General features: G+C 44.4%; 1 protein-coding gene across 2 annotated transcripts; it reads right to left on the bottom strand.

Annotated features, from left to right (window-relative positions):
- Positions 1-357: 357 nt before the first annotated feature.
- Positions 358-9,734, bottom strand: armc8 (armadillo repeat containing 8). Of its 2 annotated transcripts, none has more exons than XR_011244274.1 (22): positions 9,600-9,734; positions 8,015-8,091; positions 6,743-6,814; positions 6,440-6,582; positions 6,241-6,338; positions 5,740-5,832; positions 5,564-5,644; positions 5,377-5,452; positions 5,045-5,135; positions 4,896-4,956; positions 4,598-4,798; positions 4,381-4,476; positions 4,196-4,278; positions 3,886-3,967; positions 3,714-3,800; positions 3,411-3,503; positions 3,030-3,179; positions 2,587-2,789; positions 2,336-2,431; positions 2,141-2,213; positions 1,830-1,923; positions 358-1,740 (listed from the first exon to the last, which is right to left on the bottom strand). XR_011244274.1 is itself a non-coding variant. In XM_020111699.2 (22 exons), the coding sequence occupies exons 1-22, from the start codon at positions 9,642-9,644 to the stop codon at positions 1,707-1,709; spliced, it is 2,022 nt and encodes a 673-aa protein (XP_019967258.1). In that variant the 5' UTR covers positions 9,645-9,734; the 3' UTR covers positions 358-1,706. The 2 variants fall into 2 exon arrangements, 1 of the variants encoding a protein (XP_019967258.1); XM_020111699.2 differs by having other exon boundaries at positions 2,587-2,682.
- Positions 9,735-9,742: the final 8 nt, after the last annotated feature.

The raw sequence follows: 9,742 nt of genomic DNA, 5'->3' as shown, positions 1-9,742 counted from the left end.
TCCGTGAAAAACACAAAATTATAAAATATTAAACAAACACGGTTTGTAAATGTAAATTGTTTAATTTTGGACAAATGTTATTTCTGGAAGTAGTTTTTCATTAGGATTAAGAAATAGTGGAGATTGAGTCAAATCATTTTTTGTCATGCAGCAAAGAATTTTTTTTAATCCACATTTTCTTCTGCAGTTGTTGAACAAAGCTGCTGGTTTTTCAAACATTGCTGGAAACCTAGTTTTTCAGAGAAACAGGTTATCAGCATCCTCCTCTTAAAAACTCTGGACCACGTAAATCAGAAAACAATTGAATCTCAATCTGAACGACCGGTGGCACAGAAATAAGACACTTCACAGAGGAGATCCTTCTTCAGGTCTGCATATATTTTTAATGGTAACATTCATTCTATCAGAGCTTCAGTAAGGTTTGAAATGTCAGGGAACAACACTCTAGAAAGATCCTGGTGGGAAAAGAAACAATATGCGGGAGGGACGAAACACAGTGTCGCACATGAATATGCTTTTGTGGCTGCACTTAGTGCTTTTACCCTCCAGGGGTCAGTCTCAAATTGTTCTTCCATTATTCCGCATTTCTACTCTTCACTTCTCAAAACACAGAGAGGAAAAAAAAAAAAAAAAACAACCTCGGAGCTCAGGAATTTTATTTATCCCTGAAGACAAACACATTAATGAGGCGGCTGCGAGAACAGATTCAACAGAGGCGTGAGGACACTTCCGTCCTCTAATCTCTGCTGTTCTGTGTCCTCGTGCCTCTTAACTCGTAGCTGGGCGGGTCAGAGCGCCATCAACTCTGGAACTACATCTCCCATTGGGATCATAAGAATATTGGACAAACGTGACAGGCTCCAGTGCACACAGAACCACAACAGTGAAAAAGAAAAGAAAAACTAGGGGGAATACATTTCTTTTTCACCTCCATACTCCATGTCCAAGTTCAGACACGTGAATCAGGCCTCAGTGATTCACCACACTGAGAATCTGGGTTCAGAGAGGGTGAATGACAAAGAGCCAGGGCGGGGAAAAATAAAAATCCAAAAATATATATTTATGTTTATATATATCTCTATTTACGAGGTATGTATCCACAAAAAAAACACCCAGAATTTCAAAATAGGCAGTCTGTGTTTTTTCCAAATGTGTCCTTACTTGCGACGCCTTAAGGAAACATTAATATTAATATTATTAGTTAAAAATTAAAAAAAAAATAAAACTGGGAAGCCTTGCTGTCCGACAGCCGTGCTCATGTGTCAAACCTTGTAGTCCGGTTTCTCTGAGACCCGCGTCTCCAGAATCAGGAGTCCAAAAGCACCGAGGCGGCGCTGGTGTCCGGCTGCTGCTCTCCAATGGAAAAAAAAAAAAAAAAGGCAATTCTTAAATCGCAAAGTCTCAAAAGGAAAAATTTAACTTCATCCTTGCAGGAAGGAGAAGAAGGAAAACAAGTGAAACCCTCCTAACCGTTGATTTCCCAACAACCACATTCTCAGATTCTCCAAAACGAGAGGTCTGGAGCGAGCAGAACGTTTGAGGTGGTGGTGTCGGACGGTGGGTTGGAGGTGAACGGACGCCAGCCACAGGTCCAAAAAAAAACAAAACAAAAGGTGTCTTTGTGCATCAAGACAAAAAGAACCAACGCCGTCCCGTCCAGACGATTGTTAGTTAGGCTGGCAGTAGAGGACCCCTCCCCTCTGTAGTCATGCCAGGTACTGTTGCATCGCCGTCTTCGCCCTGCGAGACAAACACACAGTCAGTCCACCCTGCTTCACTAACAGTGTCTAGAAGGTTCTGTGTTTTCATGATTTGCTGTCGAGGCCCACCTGTCACTGAGGTTGGAGTCGGAGGCCTGGGTGAGTTTGTGCAAGATGTCCACGAAGCCCATCTCCCTCAGCTTGTCCTGACGCTCCTGAGAACCTGGAAGAACACACAAACCAGAGGAAGATGTATGAAAATGGATTCAATGCATCGCCTATAATTTCATTTTACAGTTCCAAAAACAGACAGACGAGTAAATGTCGTTGTCATTTCTTTCTTGTTTTCATCCAGAGCAGAGGACTAATGATCTCTTCTGGTTCTGCAGAGGCAAGAATATGAGACGATCTGTAAACTGATAATGATGAGTGTCCCTTACCGTCCTCCTCATTCCAGATCAGGTTTGAGATGCAGAAGGTGGCGGCGAGCTGCAGTTTCACATTTGAATGACCCTGAAGAAAAAAAACGACAGAACAAAAACACAGGTGATATATCCTCGATAAATCATCTTGCATAGAAACATTCTTAAAGTTTATCAAGAGTGAGCTGCGGGAACTGTTATCCTGCACATTACCATGTAGTATTTGATTTTCTGGAGCATGTCGTCATTGGTCATGATGAGATCCTTGGCTGTGTTGCCGTCGGCGATGTTGGCTAAGATGCACAACGTCTGACAGATAAGAAACGTTGTGTTACATCAGTGGCGCTGTTTGAACATTTCCTTCTTTGTGTTTCAGAGAAACAAAGCTTTGATGAACTCATTTTCTCTGATGGTTTCAGATTCAGAAAATAGCTGCAGGTTGTTTTTCTTAATGAGGCGCTCACCTGTTCTTTGACCTCTGTACTGTGCTCTGCTTCCAGGATGAGGGTCACTGCCTGCATGATCTGCTTCCCATGAGAACTCATGATCTGGTCGATGTGCTGACGACACCAGAGGAGAGGAGAGAGAGTCAGTGCTGCTGGGTTTTCTCTCATTTGCGGAGAATTAATGCAGATTCAGCACATGTCGGGTTCGTATGTATTCAAATCTACAGAGCAGGTAAGAAAATGTGAAGCATTCAAGGTTGGAGCTGACGATCAAATAGGTGTTTCTAAAACAGTTGACAGTGTACAGTCGTGTCATGGCCCTGAAACAAGTGCTACTAAGTTTAGTTTGGACCAGTCACAGACTTAATTCTGTTCAGTCCACACGGTCGGTGTTTGAGACTGAAGGTAAATTGGCCAAAAAAAAGACTTTTACTTGCTTCTAGCCTCTGATCATGTCTCACCGGGCGCGTTGAAAGCAGATTGCGGAGCAAACCGAGGGTCTTCATCAGCACGTTGGTGTCGGGGTCTGACAGCAGACGGAACAACTGTTCTGTACCCAAACATCGGACAATCTCCACCTTCACCTTCTGATCTGCCTGAAACGCCATGTTCTAAACACACAGAAGTTTCGTCATGAAACAATCAGGCCGTAAAGATCAAATTAACGATAATCACAAAACACAACTCTATCTCGCCCTGTTTAAACATGACACAGTGGGTAGAGAGTTTTTTCTAACATTCACAGTCCTTGAAAGCAAGTCTCAAATTAGATTTCCACGTTCATTAAGGTCTCAAAGTGTAAAAGGAGGCAGTCGAGGAAATGCTCAAAATCCTATTCTTACCATTAGGGCCCAGATCCCATTGACCCTCAGCGCAGGACTGTCACTCTGGGTCAGACTGCATAGTAACTCAATTACCCCCGACTCCAGGATCGGCTGCAGATGAACAGAAACAAATGGTGTCAATATCAAACCTGCAATAACTGATCTGTTTTGGCCACACGGGGGCAGTGGAGACATCCAGCAGCTACTCTTAGTCATTTGAAGTCATGTTGACCTGAGATCGGTAAACATGTGTCTGTGTGTGTGTGTGTGTGTGTCTGTGTGTGTGTCTGCGTGTGTGTCTATGTGTGTGTGTGTGTGTACCTCTTTACTGGGTGAGAACTCCAACAGTAGATTGCATAGTGTAGAGGAGGCCATCACCAAGACTTCATCAGGGGCGTTCTGGAGCAGCTACGTACAACAAGAGCACAGCGTTACTCAATAATAACACACCAGGTTACATCTACTTCATTAAGTGAGCCTGAAAAAAAGTGACCTTCATGAGGGGTTTCCACACCGCGTGGTCGTGGAAGCTGGTCCTCAGCTGCTGCACTGATCGTGAAAGACTGTGAAGACACCTGGAAAAAATACATAAATAAACTAATTCTAATCAGCAGCCCTTGAATATGCTTTTCACTAAAATTTAAAATTCATTTTAGAAAAGATGAATAACATCCTCTCTTCTGATATAATTCATACGAAACAATTTAAAAATCATCAGGACTCAAATATTTGTTACCGGGACTATTGGGAAATGTCATGTAATCATCAGGATGGGAAGACGAGGAGAGCGGCTCGTACTGTACCTGACAGCTGCCAAGCGGACCTTAATGCTGGATTCCGAAAGGCCACTGACTATCCGGTCCATCATGTTCTCCGTCTCTGTGATCTGCAAAAAAAAAAACAGAAGAGGAGGGGTTAGACAATAAACATGTATGCATGAAATTATACTGTTGATTCCTAAACAAAAATACAACCAGAGGAAAGTCACCTTTTTACGAATGTCCTCGTCGTTAGAGCCGAGTGAGGCGTAAAGTTTGAAAGCAGCTTGTCTCAGCTCGTGTGCGTGTTTCAGGTCGTGGTCCAGCTGCAAATGATTTTAAAAAACTCATCATTAAGTAGTTGCAGGAAAACATTCGTAGCAAAAGATTACACCAACAATTACATCTGCCCCTTTCCACCTCTGTAAAATAATGTCAGTGACTGACCCTCTTGATGTCCGTGATGGCGGACACAGAGCTGGGGTATTTAAAGTAGTCGGCCAGCATGGCCACCAGGTGGTCGGTGGTGCTGGCGATCCTCTGCAGCTCCACATCGGGCTCCATCAGGTAAGCCAACGTCTCTGCACCCTCCACCCGCTCCTCGAGCAAATGCTCTTTACTACACATCCGCACCAAGCACGGCAGGGTCTGGGTGAGAGACAGAGTCATATTTACAGTCACTCAAAAAGTGTCACTAATGTTGTATAATTATGATAATAAATAAAAAGGTCTCAGGAAATCCAACCTTTAGGACTATGCAGCTGTCATCTGTCCTAATTGCACCCGCTCGACACATGTACGTTAAACTGAGACAAGATTTCACATTTAAGTATACAGGAAATACAGTCACATATGATTCATGAATAATAATTCATGCGGGTCTACATCACTCACCATTTGGCCGCTGTTAGCTGCATTTCAATGGGTTGATCCCTTTGCATCATTCTGACAAATACCTGAGAGAGCAGCTCCCCATCCACCAGCACTGAGGGGAAAAACAGATACATGGGTTGAAAAGTGAAGCTCATGAGAAGAGACAGGAATAGAAGAGAAGAGACGAGAAGAGACGAGAAGAGACGAGAAGAGACGAGACGAGAGGAGACGAGAAGAGACGAGAAGAGAAGAGAAAAGACGAGAAGAGACGAGAGGAGACGAGAAGAGACGAGAAGAGAAGAGAAAAGACGAGAAGAGACGAGAAGAGACAAGACGAGACAAGACTTCCTCACCATTCACCAGTGTCATGGAGACCTGAGTGTTCTCATAGGCCAGGACTGAGAAACACTTTAACGCCTGCATCCGGACCTGGAGAGACATTGAGGTCAGAAGGAGACGACACAAAGAGTCTGAGTACGTACAAGGTTTTATAATGAACTGTCAAATACTGTACACACACACTCAGGGACGGACATGTACCTTATAAGAGCGTGAGATAAGTAGAGGGGCGATGTTCTGGATGGCACCGTGGTTGAAAAGAACCGTCTGGTGCTCCGGAGTCTGCAGACAAACAAACATATGATCAACTACAACAATCTTAGTCTGGCTTCAAGTACGCAGGACTCCACAGTGTTTGACCAAATACCAACAAATACCTTACAACAGTGGGAGAAGATCTGTGTGATGTACTCCTGGGTTCTCTGTGAGCGGCTCAGTAGAGACATTAGATGGGGAATCACAGTGGGGTCCTAAAAAAGACAGAGTGAATCACCACATGTGGCTGAGGAAGGAGCTGTTGCTCAGTCAACATAGGCTTGTGTTAAATCTACATTAACCAGTATTAGTGATATTATCATTGAAATATTTGTATATATTATACTACGTAAAATACTATACATAATATTTTAGATTATTAAGGAGCAGCCTTTCCAGCACAAGAGGACACAAATTAATGTCCGACTAGACACGCTACTGTATGAATGAAGGGAAATGGTCGATACATTTATCTAATTATTGCATTTAATGATTTAATAATTAAAACAGATTTTTGTGACTGTTACTCTGCACTCAATGTTTGAGCTAATCAGAAAGGTGATGAGCACAAGCACATTGTTGCTCATGTGTTCAGCAGGTGAAACATTGTCGAGACAACCTACAGTGTAGAGCAGCTGCACAGGAGTGACCGGACTGATGAAGACCGTTCTCAGGCATCGAAGGCAAGCTTCAATGAAGATCAGGTCTGGACACAAGAGACCTGCGAGCACAAAACACAAGGTATTGTTCAGACCCGGGTCTCCAAGCAAAGGTCAGCATGGCTGTTGACTTCTGCAGATGTGAAGGAGTGTCCGTCCCAACCTTGGAGAAGAGCGGGGATGATGTGACAGTCCACCAGGGACTTGATGTTGTTCTCGGTGCCCATGGCCAAGCTGCCCAGCACCACAGCGCACTCGGTCCGCAGCTCCAGACTGGACGAGCTCTGCTGGAGAAGGTATAGTAACCTGGAAACAATGAAGAAACACACACACACACACTAAAGCAAGTTGCCTGTAAAAGTGTGAAGAAACTATAAAGTGAAAGGAACTTGGAGATAGTAAAGTGCATTTCGAGTTTTGATAGTTCTGATGTATTTTTATTCCGTCTCATAAGACAGAGACATACCTCGGCACAGCTCCGAGGACGATCAGATTGGCCTTCTGCTTGTTGTTTCCGATGACAGCATTCTTCATGTCACTGTGAAATCAGACGTGGGCACACACATGAAAGGTCCCTTCTTGGTAATGTCTTTGAAGCAACTGTGACAAATGTGCTTCGCTAGCATAACAAAACTTTAAGGGCTGACATGGCAACACTGCAGATCACTGCCTGTGACGTACTGTATATTTCTTTCCAAATAACAGTGTAGCAGCATCTCAGTACATCAATGTGTTGTACTTGTACTGATAAAAACATGTGGGTGCAGGCAACTAAACAAAAAGGAGATTCTGTTCCATGTTGATGTGATTGCATCGCATCATTTCTGCAGATTTGTCAGCTGCACATTCAAGCTGCCAATCTCCTGTTGTACCACAGCCAAAAGTTGTTCTACCAGATTCATCTTTGGTGACTGAAGAGGCCACAGAAGTTCAATGAACTTACTGACGTGAACATTTTCTGAAGCTCAAGGATTTTGCAGGGTTTTATGCAGTGTACTGTAGCCACATGCTTGGCAAATGGGATAACTGTGTGGATAAGCAGGTGTAAAGGTGTTCCTAATAAAGTGATAGAGTGAGAATATGTATAAGTACATAAGAATGAGTCTGTTCATTTGTGTTCACTGCATTTTTCAACCCAGCCTTTCTCCCGCTCTGCAAGCGCCTTAGATGACATCAGACAGCAGGTGAGTGGGGCTAGTGGAAAAGTACAGCTGTAGCTGTAGCAGGCAGTCAAGTCAGTCAGGTGTTCAGCTAGTGGAGTGGTCCAGGTCGTAACCTAAGCTAGTCTTTCAGAAGTTAAAAATAACGATGTAATAGTCAGAGTCTAGGTCAGTGCAATCGAGACAGAGTGAAAGTGAGCCAGGGAGAGAGAGGGAAAAGCATTTTGAAATAGGCCGTCACACGAAAGGCTGTGCATGTAAACACAGAGGTCAAGCCCGTGCAGCAACAACACAATCAGTAATGTCGTCTACAGAATAACTTCAATGTGCGACATTCAAATAGGTTATTTTAATCCACCACCTACAGCAACACCAGCTGATTTCATGAAAAAAAGAAAAAGAAATCTGGCTGTGGTGAAATGCATCGGTTTTAAAGTCCACAGTCCTCCAGTAAACTAGATGGTGAAATAGCAAAAGGACAGGCAGCCATTTACTGCAAACCAGACCTTTGAATACCCGTTCCCTGCATGCACAAGGGAGGACAATGTTTGGGTAGGTATTAAAACAGCAGGACTTACATGACTCCCTGCAGCACTTTCTGTGGGTCGGGGTCGAACAGTCTGTCAACATAATGGCGACTAGTGGCGGTGACTTCCTGCATGAGGACAAATGTAACACACAAGTGACAAAATGACAAAAACAATCTGTACTTCATTATTTATTGATTATTTCAACCTAGAATAATTAAAGGGATAGTTAACCAGTTGTCAAGAAGCCAAGGAGTTTCAGGGACAAACAGTGTTGCAGCCCAACCAAAAAGTAAATGAAAAACTTAAAATGCATGTTGTGTTTTATATGTTTGAAGAATCAATCACCATTTACTTTAATTGGGTTGCATTTGGCTGCAACACTGTTTACCCCTGAAACTCCTGAAGCGTTGTGTGGACTCAAACACTTCACCCACCCCTCCATCGGCACAGTGGTGAGATAATGAGTGCATTTTTATTTTTGGATGAGCTATCCCTTTAATCTCTTCAAATATAAGAAGAAAAACACATGTTCCATTCATTGATTTGTGATAATTTAACTAAAGTTTAATGGTTTGAATCCCTGGCAACGGGACCTGACACATGTGGCACAATAAAACTTTGTTTATCACTGAGAGCTCTGACCAGAACTTTCCACATGACCCCCAGAGGAGTAACCCTCACCCAGCTGACAACACACTGATGCTACTGGTGCCAACATGGAGCTCAGCACATTCTGTCCCTGCCTTTATCCTCCAGCATACAACAATACACAGAGCAGAGGAGCAAATACATGCACGGGTAGAGTGTGAGATATAAAACATTCTTAAAAGGTTGCTAACAGTGTTATTTTTTTTGCATGTGGGGGCGTTTTACTGTCCTGAACACGATCAATTTCGAATCAATTTCCACGCTAACTTCAGCCAAGTTACACCTGACGACCGCCGGCGGCTGCTGGGGTAACATTCAAAAACACACCGGCTGTAAATGAGACTTTCAGCCGCTGACGGAGCTTTAACCCGAGAAAACTCCCAGAGGAAACCAGTGAGTGGTTAGCCTAGCTAGCTTGACCACAGGGCTGGTGGTTAGCTAACGTTAGCTCGCTGAACTACGCTAAGTCAGCTGAGTAATTCGCAACCCACAGCGACACAAGTGTGATGATAATGTAAGTGGGTGGTTGGAATAAGAAGATCGGATGTGCAACTTGTTTTCTACTCTGTATTATTCACTCAGTGTGTGTGTGTGTGTGTGTTTGGATCATAGTAGCGGCAGCGCTGTCACTTAGCACTTAGCTGCTAACTCATTCCGAGTGACACTTGACAGCTACTTCTTTCGCTCGATTTGCGTCACTTCACACACCGGCCCGGGGCGGGCGGACACTAACCACACGCATCCCTCTCGGTGTCTGGAGCGTCCCCGCCCGCCCGGGTGAGGCCGGAGATGGAAAACGGTTCAACGCACACTACGTAGGCGCGCCGCTCCACAGTGCTACATGTTGCAAAGCCTTTAAGTTAGCTCGATGCTAACAGAGGACACACACACACCTCCGCTGTTTGACCGATTCGATTAAATGAACCCCGCGCTGCGGCAGTTAGCTCGATGCTAACGTGGCTACGGGGGGGGGGGTGACACTCACAGACAGCACGCTGATGCGGAGAGGGGCCTCCAGCAGACACGCCATCTCTCTTCCCCCGATCGAGCGCCCCAATCGGCGCAGCACCGTGCAGACACTCCGCCCCCCCAGAGCAGCTGAGAGCGGCTTCTCAAAAAAAAAAAAAA

The sequence above is a fragment of the Paralichthys olivaceus genome, chromosome 10 (assembly GCF_024713975.1).
Source record: "Paralichthys olivaceus isolate ysfri-2021 chromosome 10, ASM2471397v2, whole genome shotgun sequence".
Lineage (NCBI taxonomy): Eukaryota > Metazoa > Chordata > Actinopteri > Pleuronectiformes > Paralichthyidae > Paralichthys > Paralichthys olivaceus.
This window is presented reverse-complemented; position numbering and strand designations above follow the sequence as displayed.